Here is a 15,518-nt window from a genome sequence, read left to right on the forward strand (position 1 = left end):
GTTGTCATCCTCGCGTCACTATACTTGCCACAAAAAACTTTTGGAATTACCATGTGTTCGTGCCACACGTGTGATACTATTAGGGTTATGAGCTTTTTAGTTCCCCCCTGCAAAAATTCTCAGAAAAAAAGTTTCCTTCCCGCAAATGGATACAGAAACATGAATGACAAGGAAAGTATATGTTGTCAAATAGTAATTTCCTCCTGATAGCGAAACCTAGCCATCGCCACCAGGGGAGCCGCTCCTTCCCACATCGTCTTCCGGCGGCTCTCCTCCGCCGGCGACCTTTTGGTCGTCGGTGGTGAGGGGGTTCACCGGATCCTTGTGGATCGTTTTAGCTTTAGGTTTTAGGGCCCAAGAAGTATAGGGTTTTGAATCGTCCTACGTCTTGGCTTCGGCGACGGTGACGAAGATGCTGAATAAAGAAGCTCCGTATTCTTCTCCGGCGAGGCGATCGTCTCTATGGTCAGTGAAGGATCTGGGAACCAGTCTGTTCAAGCGGGGATGTCGTGGCGGTGGCAGCATCCTCGCGGTGGACATGTGTACTCGGGCTCCGCCATTGCGACGACGTTTGCTCCAACGTCGGCGCAGAGCTTGAGAGGTAGTTGAGGAGCGGATGCAGATTGTGGTCTGCACGACATCTGGAAGACGGAACGTGTGCTGGGCTCGTGGTTCGTGGATGGCAGGTATGGTTTCCTCCGCCAACGTCTTTATCATGTGGGAGTGCAAGATCTGGAGTTCGATGGTGTGTCCGGGGTGTTGCTCCTGTCTGATTCGTTCAACGGTAATGATTTCTCCTTTTGCGAGCCACCTTGAAGTTCCGCAAAGCTGCATATCAGCGATGGAGCCGCGTCGAGCTCGGATGAGAAGGTGATCTGTCATTCTTTTCTTTCGGTGGCTGTTGTGGTGGTGCCAGAGACAGGTGACGGCGTTGGTGTCAAGCTCGGAGATGTTCTGCTATCTTTTCAGTTTTGTCATGTCGGTCTTTATATGATTTGTACGTTAATCTTTTTTATATGAACGAGATACATATTACCATGCAAAAAAAAACAGTATATATAATAGTAATTGATTGGTTAGCGTTGTAGTATACCCGTTTCCTAAAATCGCGGAATCTTCCGGTTACCAGAAATCACTTGCCGCGACCCACGAGTTTTGGTTACGATAGGCAGCCTCCATAAAAGCATAAACCCCCCGTCACTCCAACAAACGCCGTCCGAGGAAGTCAGCCTTGTGCAATCTGCGCCCAAATCCAGGTCTTTCTCCTCCCTCCTCGTTATGTTTTCGCGTTCTAGATTAGATTAGAAGGTTCCGACGACGAACGCTAACGCGACTTGGTATTGGATTTCTTGGCCATCGTTTGAGAAAGAACCGGGGTCCCTTCTTTCTAATCTCCCGACTTGTGGCGTGTTCCCTTAGACCCTTTGATCTCTCCGATTTAGGGTTTAACATTCTCGCAAACCGTACGTCATAATTCCACGTCGTGGCAATAATAATATGCATAAATTGGTTTTTGTATGCCTGCTGTCTGGTTACTGTTTTGATAAGATATAGGTATCTTTACCAATATCAGACATCTTATCCACTATGCCCTTGCTAAAGGCGCCATGATTAATTTCACTTGCAGACCAAGAGGAAAGAAGAGGAAGGCGCAGAGCTATATATGGGCAACTCCGGGAGCACAGGTATGTTTGTCCGCCCAATTCAACTTCAGACAGCATGTGTAGCTCCAAAGTCAGGTTACAAATAACTTTAAATTGAGAAAGCTCTTGCCCTCAGCATCATGGATGTTGATGAACTGAATCCCTCTGAATGCATCACATTGCTGGTCCTAATGCTTATTCATCAGAACCAATAGTAGATACTACTGCTACTTATACATGGAAAAGTGGCCCTCTTGTATTAAAAACAATAATAATAATAAAAAGCTAGCGCATGCTCTGTCCTTTGTATCCCTGCCTGGTGACATGATAACTACTACAGTACTGCATTGTATTAGTGGTTGCTTGTCACAAATCACTGTATGCAAGATTTTCGTTCATATAAACTCAACATAACTTGAGAACTATTCTGCAACCTTCCATTTTCCCAAGGATGAACATAATTTTGAGTTGTTTTGCCTCCTTCTGTCGAAACTTCAGCTCCTGCAAGCTTAGGAAAGACCCATGTTCCACATTTCAAATGGAAGGTCCATGACTTCTCAGCGCTACTTGAGATGAAGGCTACCTCAGCGTTCTCTGCTGCTTTTGACTGCTCTGGATACAAGTGGTACGCGTCATAATCACAGTAGCAACTTTAATCAATGTATTAGGTGTATAAATATCATCTGTTTTTTTCTAGTGGATAAAGCAACTGTCTGTTACCAAAAATACCTGATAATTTAGGGTGTTGATTGCCCAGAAATCATGTTTTGGTCAGGTTGACATAGTAACCACAAATTCACAATCTCACAAACCCATAAAGGGCAACCTGGTGCATGTAGCTCCCGCTTGCGCAGGGTCCAGGGAAGGGTCCGACCACTTTGGGTCTATAGTACGCAGCCTTTCCCTACATTTCTGTAAGAGGCTGTTTCCAGGACTTGAACCCATGACCTCATGGTCACAAGGCAGCAGCTTTACCACTGCGCCAAGGCTCCCCTTCCCTCACAAACCCATAAACAGCCAGATAATGAAGCTGGATATATAAAATGCATGAAGTGAAAATATTAGGCTTGATTCAGTTATGACTTGTAGACTTACTTGGTTTCCTTCAATCCCCATCCCAGGCTCCTGCAAGTGACTCCAAAGCACAAGCAAGATGTTAAGGGAAATCCATACGTGGCTCTTTCTCTTAAGATAGCCCACGCATGCTTGGAGCTAGGTCACATTGTGCATGCAGTGTTCGAGTTGTCAATATTCAACCATTCAAAAGAAAAGTATTGTGGATGCAAAGGTACTCGTGAACGTGTTTTTTCAACTACATCCATCCAATTACTTTTCCCATGAACAAGTTGCCTGATATTTTCTTCGCAATTAAGTTTGTCCGTCGACCTTCTGTATTGTGTGTCACACTTAGACTCTTCTAATTCTAACAACGTTCATGTACTCTTTCACTTTGATTTTTTCTATGGATTTAACTACTTTGATCTGATAACTAGGGTGAAGGCTGACTATATGCTCTTTTTTTTCACTGAAAAATTGATTATATATATGTCATTTGGGATATTTTCATTTTACACAAGTTTTTCTTTCTCTAATTTTCTAACTTTTACCTATAACACAGCAAGCTACAACTCCTTCGTTCTCTAATCTCTTAAGTTCTAACCTTTACCTAAATGCAGCTAGCTACAATTTTGATTTCAAGAATGCCTACTCGGAGCAGCATTGCTTGATTCCTCTTCAAGAGCTACTGAAATCATCTGCTTTTCTAGTTGATGATAGCTGTGTCTTTGGTGTGAAGATATTAAAAATTGATGTCTCTTCTCCTGAAAAGAAAGCTGTTGTGGTTCAGAAGAAGGCTACCACAGTTCAGAATCTATTTGTCCAGAAGAAGGGGTTCATTAAAGGGACATACAGTTGGACCATGAGCAATTTCCTTGAATTGGACTTGAAGCACTTCGTCCGTTCTCCTACATTTGAAGTTGGCGGACATAAATGGTATACATCTGGGTAGTTACATGACAAATGATTTATATAAATAATATGCATGTGTTATACAGCATTTTATTTTACCAGTCCTTCAGATATTCCAACTGGATATTTGAGCTTGTTCTCTAAGCATGCAACCAAGATATTTACAGATATGGTAGCACATTCCAATTTCAATACAAAGGGGGTTTTGCATGGTGTACGGAAAATTCAGGAACAAATTAGAAACAATGTAGTACTAAAAAAATCTATGTTGTTTAGGACGAAATAAATCTAGTAATTTCCTTATCATGTACTCCCTCCATCCCAAAAAAAGTGTCTCAACTTTCTACTAACTTTAGTACGTACAAAGTTGTACTAAAGTTGTGACACTTATTTTGGGCCAGAGGGAGTATATATTTGGTACAAACGGTTCTTGTATCTGTCAGATACTATCGATTATTTTCTCAGATTGTTTTCACGTAACATTGTAATATCTTGTACTGCAGTCATGCTTTGCTTAGATTTTTTGTACAATTGTAATGCCACCAAGTTGTGTCCGAAGTTTCTGATTTCAGTAACCAATCACATTCTTGATATACATTTTCCCAAGCAGCAAATTATATTTTAAGTGTCACTTCCCATTCTTGCCAATAGGTATATCGGCATGTATCCGCGTGGTGACAAGTACAGCACTGATTGCCTCAGCTTGTACTTATTCGTGGATACCTCGGATGAGGTACCTTCAGAGTCTGGGAAGGTGGTTGAAATGACACTCTCCATCTTGAACCAAAAGAATGGGAAATACTGGACTAGAACTTCAGGTTCAGCTCTCCTTATTCAAGCAGCTAGTGTATGTAACCTCATGATTACAGTTGATCTTACTTTTATGGTGATCGCAGGTCTCTGGGTATGTGGACATAGTTGGGGATGGCCTAACTTCACTGGGCTCAAGAAACTCAAGGACCCGTCGGCAGGCTATGTTGTGGGATCCAGATGCCTTGTTAAGGCAGATCTCGCCATCGTTGGTTCATCCAATGATGTTACCTAATGGCCTAAAGAAGAGATAATATGTCTTCATCCTAGCAGATAGAGTTATGTACTCCCTCCGTTCCAGAATAAGTGTCTCAACTTTGTACTAAAGTTAGTACAAAGTTGAGACACTTATTTTGGAACGGAGGGAGTATATGAGATGGTGTTCTGGACTTGTTTGATGTTCTTATATTCACAAGGAGTCAAGAAATAATTTCTAGGTATATTGTCTGTGATATTATATTTTTTATAAGTACGTCAATGTTGTCAGTTGAGTTCTGTTTGCATGATGTGTGTAGTTCTATGATCATCTGTGTTGGACCGCTGGACATTTTACATGCCTGCCCTTGGTGTCATTTCTGACCAGTTTTTGCTCTGTTTTAACCCCTGATATTTTGGCATCCTACCTGTTTCATGGTTAATTAACATTTCTCTTCCGTCCTGACGAGTTGGCGTTTCGACTAATTTTTCCATGGGTGCGGCGTTGTATTGGCTCTCTGATGTGACTTCTATCTTGCTCTCTTCTGAATATTGACGACCTTCATGTTTACAGAGCTGAAACTGGTAGAGTAAACCTTGTTGGAGTATAAACAGTTGAGTGTGCAAATGTGTTTTCTGTCATTAATTCACTTAGTGGGTGCACCGAGTGTGTACATCAAATGAGAAGAGAAGGTGTGTGTTGCCGGTTCAGTGAAAGAAAGAAGGGCATTTGATGCCTAGAACACACCCAAGTCTTGTTGCCCTGTTTTTCCCTTGTTCTTGTTGGCCTGTGTGTCCATTTCGTCGAGCAGCCGCGGCGCATACTGAATCTACTAAAGCAGTGAGAGAGCAAAGGAGGCGGCCAACAAAAACATATATAAATTCTACCAAAAAGGTGGAAGCATGGCAGTGTTAATCATTAGAATGCTTCAGAAACGATTGTGTAAACAACGTGCCGCGGAAAGTGGTTGTCCTCGAAGGAGGCCGCTCAGGAATTATCAGGACCATACACCCAGTTGGAGCAATCTTCAGACTCCGGAGTGTACAGCAATCTTTGTATGGTACTAGCCATACCCGCGCAGCAGCACGCCGCGCCCCACCAATACTTATGTATTGATACATTGCCCTTGAGAAACATCTTTTTTTCCTAACGTGGTAGTAGTGTCTGCTTATAGATGATAGTTTATGTTATTCTATATTGTATATATAGAGATATTTCTCTATTGATGTAGTGTCTTTGTTTATGTCTTAGACGATTCAGAAGGGGTTGGTTGGATGTATGGCATCGCACCTGCTAATGCTGCGCCTGACCATGGTGCCATGCTCCTTGGACTAAACAATTCAAATGGGTAAATTTTTTGTCAAGAAAATCTGCAAATTTCTAAAATTTGCCACTGAAATCGTGCAAAACAATCTTGGCCACTATAATCTGCCAAACTGTTCACTTATGCTGTTCATTTCAGTTAGAAGCAAATTTCTGAAAATACAAACTTCGCTAGTTGTATATCTTTTAAAGCATGAGCATTAATAATAATACCGTGTACATTCAAAATATTTAAATAAAAATTTGACAATAAAACATTGCAAAACAGAAGGAATTTTCCAAGGAAAACTCATTGTCAATAAGACAAACAAAATACAGAACAATCATAAGATCTGAAGTCATAGAAGTAGCAAAGGCAAAAACAAGGAATATGTAGAGAACAGAAAATTTTACTGGGTGGTACTCGTTGATCCATGTTGAAAATGAAGACATGGGACCTTCGAGCTTCATGAAGAAATTGCAGATCATAAGATTGTGGATCAGTGAGCACTAACCATCAGTTCCTGTACAAAAAGGGCACTATCCCTGTAGCAAAAACAACTCAAAAAAAAGATCATATCAAAAGGGGAGGAGGACATCTTTTGAACGATGCAGCAAATGGAGAGGTGGATATTGAGGAGGTGCCCATGCCCGAATAAGCACTACTGCATATAAAAAAATAGCATCTAATATACTTTTTGCATACCATTTCATAACAGTCAAATCTCCAAACCGATTTAATTTAGAGTATAATTTTCAAATTTACTATGGAATTTCAAAGAACATGTGGCAATCTGGAAACCAAAACCTGCATTATGACTCGTATGTATCGCCTCTGGCTTCACACAGTGTCTTATTTCACAAAAAGGTGTGTTCTGAAATACAATAAAATGTCTTCACCATGCACACGAAATGAACATAAAAAGATATAAAAGATGACTTCACTTGAACTTGCATCCCAATCAGAGAAGACATGAGTATCACACCAACCTCCAATCCACATCTAAAAAATGTATCTAAATCCACAATAGTATTTCGCCTACTATGATCTAGAAACAACCTTGGCTTATCTAATCTGAAAATAGTGAAACCGCCTCTGGGAGCAAGCAGTCCCTTGCACCTTAACTATCTTCTTCACTTTTTCTGCTAAAACCTTCTGTTTTTAGCTGATCATTAACGGGTGGAATATTAAGCATCTTCTTCAATTTTTGTCTGCTAAAACGAACCGTTTCTAGCTGATCATTAACTGATGTGAAGATGTTTAGTTCTTGTATACATATTAACAAACAAATAGCGCCACCGCGTTCAACCTGAACTTCCGGATAACGGCTGCTGTGAGTTTACGACCGTCTTCGTCTGCACGTAGGCCATCTCCTTCCCGAAGCATGCACGCGGCCTTGCGTGGCACACCGGGTACCGCGCCACAAACTTGCCGCCGTTACCGAGCGAGTTCTCCGGGCCGATATTCTCCATCCGCTTGTACGCCGAATAATAGGCGCCCCTCCCGTTGAAGGTAACCGACGGGCACAGGCACATCGCCTCAATGATAGCGGCGTGCAGGTACTGCATACTTTACACGTTGCCATTCGGCGAACGCGAGACGTCGTAGTGGACATGCTACTCGCGCCACTGGTTCGCCGTGAGGATCCAGAAGAACCATGTCAGGGCCAAGGTTGTCGTATACTCAACGACCAGAATGAAGCTGACAACCACATCCCGCGGGAACCGGCACTTTGCCTCCGGCATGGGGAACACGGCGGGGAGCTTGCTGCGGCCATCATCCTCGCCCATGACCGCCATGAACCATGAGAGCAAGTCCGGGTCCCCCTCGACGGGGTTGTTTCTCTGGCTCACCTCCTTGGCTTCGATGAAGTTGTCGACGGATGGTTTGGCCGGTGTACGTTGGGAAAGAAACAGGAGAGAGGAGGAAGAGGAAAGGAGAGCCGTGTGCGAGGTTGTCTTACTTGGTCGTAAACGGAAACAAAGCTTACTCCTATTTATACACGCATGATTAGTCTAAAAAGCAAACACATGCAGTGATCGAGAAACTACAGATTAAGCGGGAACTTGGTAAAGCACACACGTAATACCATGATGTGTCGATATCAACAATTACCAACCCATGCACGCATTAAAAAAAGAAAAGAAAATGAAATCGCCTAGCTTAAGCGGCCCGAGAGAATCCTAGAAGATACATGCATGTGGTCATGACATCCCTCGAAAACTGCGCCTTGCATGCACACATCAACGGCAAAAGCAAAACAGCCAATCCCTGCTGCCCGACAGACAGTTGGTTGATAAAAAAACAAACCAAATGTAGAAGCGGCAAAGCAAACAACGGCAGAACCAGCACCGCTGTCCCTGAAAATAGGACGACAGCGCCGAGACAAACGACGCCGATTAGCCCAATGGAAACTCAAGAAACACCGTTCGGCAGATAAACTCCTGTGCTATGAATTTTCACATCGTTGCTGGACCACACACCACATAAAACGCTAGAGGAACCAAACAAGTACGCACACACGTCCAAAAAAATTTGAATACAAACTTAGAGTCACCACGGGTTTGCACACGGCCACATCCCAAGTTATTACATGTGCCATGAACCGGTTAAATGTAATGTCATTTTCAACCAAGTGGCAAAACATAGAAGCAATCAAGAAAAATAAGCACACCACCCTGCCCCACATTGAATGAAAAAAATTGCTAAACCAAGCAAACAGAACGCCACACCAGTTCAAAAAATTTGAAACAAAACCCTGAATCCACAAAGCAGTTCTACACCACCAGGTACCAAACTAATAGCACGTGTCACATGCATAATTCACCATAGGTCTTTTTCACACAAGTGGCTAAACCTCACGGCAAAAACCTTGCGTGGAATAGATGCTTGGGTATTAGTGCAGGATGCATTGCATATCATACACTGTAACAACTAGAGTACATTTGTTTAAAAAGGAAGCAAGGATGTCAAGGGCTCTAGGCATCGTTATTTGAGATGAAGTAATCCAGTTACGTACTTGTTTTTCAGGCAGGGGTTATTCAGTTATTTGTTGCCCGTTTTATAACTAACTGAAATTCAGATTGTGGCCGGAGAGAATCACAAATTCAGTCAGAATGCAAGATTGGAGTCAATGGCGGCCCTTGCTGCCATTGGATTCGGAGCGGGGTGGATCAGGAGCCGGACGATTCCCCGCCGCGACCCCTCTTCCACCTGTCTGGGCAGTCTTCGTCAATGCCGTCATAGTCCTCCAGGACGGCGGCTGGATCACTCTCCTCCTCATCATCGACGCCGTTGCCACCATCACCGACATGGCTCCCCTATAGCTTTGGATCGCCTTTGGCTGTCGTATCCGAAGCAATGATGAACTGCATATGCGGCATCAAGGGGTCCTCAAGCTGTGGCACCGGGGAGTCGAAAATTGAGGTCCTTGGAAGGACTCGAATGAAAAAAAAATGAAGGCGAACTAGTACTTACTACTTCTGTCCTGATTTATTGGTCCCCTTCGCATTTTATGCTAAATTTTAATATTAGATTTAACTAACAAAATGTTAATGCATGTAATAAAAAATAATATCAATGGAAACTATGTTCAAATACGAATACAACAATATAATTCTTTGTGACATGCATTATTATTTTCTTAGTTAAATCTATGGTCAAAATTTGACACAAAATACTAAGGGGACAAATAAACCAGGACGGAGGTAGTACATTATTTGATGGACGATCAGCCTTGAATGCCGGTCTGCCTTGAAGGCCAGAAATCGAGCTTCCTTTGGGAAGCTTTGGTTTTCCTGTTCATAATTGAGGAGAGTACGTGTTCCCTGGAGTGATCTCCCCGCAAAGAAATCGGTCAAAGTTTGAGTGTAGACGCCCTCGTCCGTATACGCAAATATTGGATGCTCTCACAAAGAATTATCCCGGCGTCAAAAAGGGGCGCCTCCCCTCCTTGGGAAGGCTCATCATGTCCTTAATATCACCCCGGTAGTATGTCAAACTTTAGGAGTGATGTCTGACCAGAGGTTCTAACACATATGGCGCAAGGGCGGACCGGGCTAGGATGCCAACTGGTACATCCGGACAATAAAACCACCCTTCTTGCCACTTCTTGATGGAGTCGGGCAAGGAGCACTTGAACCCGGCACCAGGCTTTAGCTAGATATGCCGGTTCCGCCGCACTCGCAGGTCTCATTCTTGTTGGTAAGCATCTTGTCTTAGAATTAGTGCCTCCAGAGGCCAAAATGAGGTTGGATTCCCAGAAAGCACTAGCACAAGGTGATGAGCATGCGATGTGCAGGACTCCATTGGGTGTCAGATGGTGCTTTCAAAGCTGATAAAATAGACCAGACTGTGAAAAAATTCGTGAACCAAGGAGACAAATCTCTGACGATGAAGGGGGTGAAGAGGACACGCTCACTGTTGCGCACTACCGACGAGATCTCCGCAAAGGCGGCGTTGTCAATCATCGGCCATGTTGCATGCTCGCACGGCAGTAGATACCCTGAATTGGAGAGTGTGTTCAGTTGCGTGGTGGACTTGAAGGCACCCGCTTTCCCTTCATTCCTGAAGGGGCGGTGGCCTTCCCTTGCCGCCGACTCCACCCTTGCCAGAAGATCTGCTCCCGTTGCCGTTGTCGCCCTTGCCTGAGGCGCTGCTCGCGTTACCACCGCAGTGACCCTTCACTAGTTTTGGAGCCATTGGCCGTAGGACTTAGCTCAGATTGGTGGACGGCAGGAAAAGCTTGGAGCTTGAGGAGCGGCCATGGAAGAGTGAGCTAAATAAGGAAGAAAATGAAGATAGAAGAAATGGGGGAGGTGCATCTCTTATAAACATACTGAATCATGAATGATATGCCACATCACATGCTTACCCTGCAAAACGAGTTAGATGCCTCTAATCGCTTTTGCTAACAAGATGATACCCCATGCTTTGTTGTGAGAACTCTTAAGAAATAATTTGACATTTAAAAATAAGAGAAAGTTTATGATTCATGGTATAAGTTGATGATTAAGAATTTTATTTGAAAGAAATATTGTTTCGAGTAAGCATCAAAAGAAAATTTGATGAAATGGCCAAAAAATAGGTATGATTTCTCTAAATCATCATGCGCACTGTTGATTAAATCATGCTTCTCACCGGATCAACCATGTGCAATGTACTCCAGCCATTTTCTACAATATACCCAGGTAGCTCCAATTATTTTTGGTTGTCTTGTCTAGTGCGAAACCATGCGCCAATGCTTTCCCATTAGATGAAGTTTAGTTCCGTCATAAAAAAGCCTGATTAGCTTCCTCAGTGTATGCAATGAAAAAAAATGGATTCAAAGGTTGCATGGAGCATTGGATTCTTAAAAAAGATTTAAAAAACTTGATGAGCTACATCTCTATATGCAATGGAATCAAATTAGGGTTAAAAGGTTGCTTGGAACACTGGAGGTTTGAAGGAACGAAGGCATCTAGCGCAATTATGTGGCATGTGGGGAGCAAAAGAGACATGGACATAAAGCGCAAGAGGATGAGAACTAGAAAATACAGTTGTTTGGCCTTTAGAAATCGAATGATCCCAATAAAAACACATGAAGTCTAATCAAATGGTTGGATAGGGCATCGAGCTAGACATCTAGAGTGGATCAGATGACTTTGAGACATACATATAGCAAAAGAAACTTATAATAACGTAGCTTCTTGAGAGTGCATGAAGAAAATAGTTAATGATTATTTGTGGCAGGTTGCATGCTCATAAAGAGCATGATTGACTTGCTGCCAATATTTGGCTAGCCTAATGTTGGCATTGCCAAATATTGGCAATACCAATACTTGCGAACTATTGACAACTTTGTGCGAGATAGGAAAGACAACTCGGTAACCAACCAAATAGTAGCCAATATTTGGCGCAATGCCAAACATTGGCATGCCAATTTTTGACACCAAACCAATTATGCTCAAACATCTAATGGGAGCACATGCATGAATAGTTAGTTGGAAATTATTTTTACATGGTGGACCTACTTGATGATGTGGATAGGCTGCATGTCAAGATAAATAAGATAGTGGGAACGTATCTCTAAGGTATACTGGATTACCGTGGCTGCTATAGGGTTTAAGTGGGGAAAAATTAACTTCCTATGTAACCACTAAGCATGATACTTCACGTCATTGTTTTAAAATGCAAGGTGTATGAAACACGAGACTTATTTAAAAATCTCAAAACCCATACTAAAATTAGTATTGTCATGTAACGTTTTAACATGTATGCATATCATCAAATTGAGTCTCACAAAACAAGTTTTTGGGGGCATTAATAGCAGAGAACCCATGACCCTTCGCAAGAAACCCCAAGCATTGACGCAAGAAGTAGAACAAAAATCATAATTTTGTGAACTTATTGCTCCTTCATGTAGTTCCTTGGGTGATTTTTTAGAACATGCAATTCTCTATTATCGCAGTTCCGCGAACCTAGGATTTGTAAATTTATTGGGTCATTTTGTATTATTAGTAGTATGCATATTCTAATACATTTCTAACATTGTTACATTGCTCGGAAAATATATGTTTGTCTGCTTGCAGAATCAATGGGAAATTTTGATGATGAGAGTAATGTCGTACACTCATAAAAGAAAGCAATAGAACAAACTATAGATCACCGTGGGAATCGATAACTTGTCATTATCATACCTCACAAGATGTTGCTCAAGTGCTTCAAACAACCCAAGAAAAATAAACACATCATCAAACACCCATTAAAATTGAGAACCAGCCGATGGCTAAAAACGTGGTGGTGCCCTCAAACCACCCGGAATAAAACTCAGGCTCAACGTTTTGGCATCTCATTAATGCGGGGTTATTATTTCAGTGAGCAAATGTCCCCGTTTATAGCGAGGCACATGTGGTAACATCGTCAATCTTTAAGCCCTGTGACTCCGACCCAATCTCCAGTAGGAGGCGTTGTGTGGTGGTGTAAGTGTGACTATCTACGTTGTAGCCAGTGTTTCTAAAAACATGTAAATCAGAACCAATACAAGCGGAACATTCATCGAATTCGCTCCATTAGTCTACAGTTTTATAAGCTAGCTTGTGAAAGAATATTCTTACGCATGAGACTTGACTTGTCACAGTCTTTTTCTTTGGTATAAGAGATGGTGAAAGACCTATGCGAGACTAATATACCAAAAGGAACCAGTTGACACTATACCATTTTTGCTCCGCCCATCAAAGACAAAAGGAAACGACATATAATCCATGTCATGACAGACAACGTAGGAGTAGCATCCCTTGAATCCCATGAGAAATCACTGAAATATCTCTATTCTTGCCCTCGAGACTTGACTTGTCATCTTTCTATTGGTCGCTTAGTTTTTAGGATTTTGGGTTCATTCTTACCTGATTTTTCATGTAAGGTAGTACGACTTTACCACCAGTAACATTAAACAGCTCCAACAGTCGACTTCCATAGAGAAAAAACTCAAGCCAACTTGTTACGATAAAATTGCTACACTTTTCCACCAAGACATGGAAAGAGAAGGGAAATTTGCATCATCAAACACATACCTCTAGAATGTTCTTCATCTATATGTTAGTATTAATTCTCCGGTGGAGAAAACTTCTGGAGCCCCAGACTTGACTTTTCAAAGTTTTGTTGAATTCTCATTCAATGTAATAATCCACAGTTAAATACAAAACCTGATTTCGATGGGGGCAAGATTCTACAATCCGTGAACAATAGGGTTTCTTCCTTACCATCAGCTTCCGTAAAAAAACAAAGGAGAAAACCTCCGGAAAAGTCAAATTCGCTTCCAGTCTTTCCACCAAGACAATGAGAGAAGGATCCCAAAAAGGAAAAATAAAAATATAAAACTCCAATTATTAGTTCACTCATCATGAAAATATATTTGTACGCTCAAGACTTGATATGTCATCTTTCTCCTAGCCACACAATTTCTTTTGATTTCCATTTCCTTTTCTCCACCCTATGATCCATAGTAGCTCCCTGACCGTCGTCTTTATTTAATGAAATAAGTCAGAGTCGACAGCCTATGATAAAGATTGGTTTTACTCTTTTCACCAAGACATAAAAAAAGATATTTTGCATCATGGAATACCTATCTCTAGAATACCCTTCATATATATATATATATATATGCTAGTGCTAATTCTCGATGGAGAAAACTTCTTGTGCTCAAGACTTGACTTTTCAAACTTGCATTGATTTCTCTTTCATCGGCCTTCGGCTGCCTGCCGGCCTGCCAGCCGACAGCAATGACGGCAATCTCCTTATTCTACTCTACCTACAGGTCGTCCCAGAGATCTTTGGCGTGCAAGGAGGCCATGGTGGGAGTGGTGCGGAAGAGGAGAAAGGGCCTGGAAGAGGATGAATGCGGCTATGGTCGGGGCTGCACTTTATATAGCGGGCGTGAGGCAATGGTGGGCGGCAGAGGGACGGAAGGGTGTCTTCAATGTCGACGCTGGTGAGAGGTCGCGTTCGCTCTAGCTGAGCATGAATGCGGCACTGACGCTTTGGAGCGGCGACAACTGTTTCGGACGGGAACACACGCGGGCGAGGCGGGGTGGGGGTTTGGGGGGGGGGGGGGGGCTTGGGTGAGCCAGTCTTGTCCGAAATGGGCATGGGTGCTGTTCGGACGCCCGCAAAGCCCCTCCTCACGTTTGTCTCTGGTTTGCTGGAGAAAGTGCGTCCGGACCACACTGCGGATTGATGGAGAACCGCCTTTGATGACACAACACATTCGAACCGCGCGGTCCAAACGATTGCGGGCGGTTTGAGGGTCGTCGTTGGAGATGCCCTAACACCACTATTCTGTCCTAGCAACATACTATTATCCAAGCTCCGCGTGTAGCCAAGTATCACACGTATGTACAACAGTTTCTGCACTTTAATTTTACATCCAAAATTTTCAATAAATAAATAAATATTGTGTTTAACTCCGTACTTAACCGTGGCTACGTACCGCGTGCTCTATCCGAAATCATCACAAATTCTCTCTCTCTCTCTTTCTCTCTCTCTCTCTCTCTCTCTCTCTCTCTCAATAAAACAAAAAAATCACAACAAGTCAAGCACGACTCAAATCCGGTTTCAATGGAAGGAAATCCGAAACCAGGTAGTATAGTATCTGAGGTAGGTACACACAACCAATAAATATGCACGGCTTAATAGGTCGACCCTTGCATATCGATCCACAACGACGAAGCGGTAGCGTGAGCGATCCCCAACGACGAAGCGGCAGCGTGCGCGATCGCAGCGGCAGCCATGGATCCACAACGAGACTTCCCCGCCGACGTGCTGGCGAACATCCTGATGCGCCTCCCGCCCAACACCCGCCGCCGTCTCCGCCTCGTCTGCCGGCACTGGCGCCACGTCGTCGGCACGCGCACGGCCACCAGCCTACGGAGCCGCGCCAAGACACTCGTCGCCGCCACGGGCTCCGCCTGCGTCATCGACAACCTATGGGCTCCATGGAAGCCCAGGGAGCTGTGGCCGGATTTCATGGCACACCGCTACAAGGACATGAGCGTCGTCGGAACCTGCAACGGCCTCGTCTGCCTCTGCGATGACCGGGAGCTCGGCGGTGCCATCACCGTGG

General features: G+C 43.3%; 1 protein-coding gene and 1 non-coding gene across 2 annotated transcripts; both read left to right on the forward strand.

Moving 5' to 3' along the window:
• The first annotated feature begins 1,128 nt into the window (after positions 1–1,128).
• Positions 1,129–4,912, forward strand: LOC123161557 (uncharacterized). The gene is made up of 7 exons (XM_044579363.1): positions 1,129–1,256; positions 1,628–1,685; positions 2,142–2,268; positions 2,765–2,931; positions 3,320–3,635; positions 4,263–4,429; positions 4,508–4,912. Exons 2-7 carry the CDS (start codon positions 1,664–1,666, stop codon positions 4,654–4,656), a joined length of 948 nt encoding a protein of 315 aa, XP_044435298.1. The 5' UTR covers positions 1,129–1,256; positions 1,628–1,663; the 3' UTR covers positions 4,657–4,912.
• A 2,097-nt stretch (positions 4,913–7,009) lies between these two features.
• On the forward strand, positions 7,010–7,110 carry LOC123163447 (small nucleolar RNA snoR99). The gene has a single exon (XR_006481901.1). It is a non-coding gene; the product is annotated as a small nucleolar RNA snoR99 (small nucleolar RNA).
• Positions 7,111–15,518: the final 8,408 nt, after the last annotated feature.

This window comes from Triticum aestivum, chromosome 7B, assembly GCF_018294505.1.
Source record: "Triticum aestivum cultivar Chinese Spring chromosome 7B, IWGSC CS RefSeq v2.1, whole genome shotgun sequence".
Taxonomy (NCBI): Eukaryota; Viridiplantae; Streptophyta; class Magnoliopsida; order Poales; family Poaceae; genus Triticum; species Triticum aestivum.

Coding starts and splice junctions, on each gene's coding strand:
- LOC123161557 (XM_044579363.1), top strand. CDS start 1,664: ATGGGCAACTCCGGGAGCACAG. Junction 2,269..2,764: donor GACTGCTCTGGATACAAGTG/GTACGCGTCATA, acceptor TCCCCATCCCAG/GCTCCTGCAAGTGACTCCAA. Junction 4,430..4,507: donor ATACTGGACTAGAACTTCAG/GTTCAGCTCTCC, acceptor TGGTGATCGCAG/GTCTCTGGGTATGTGGACAT.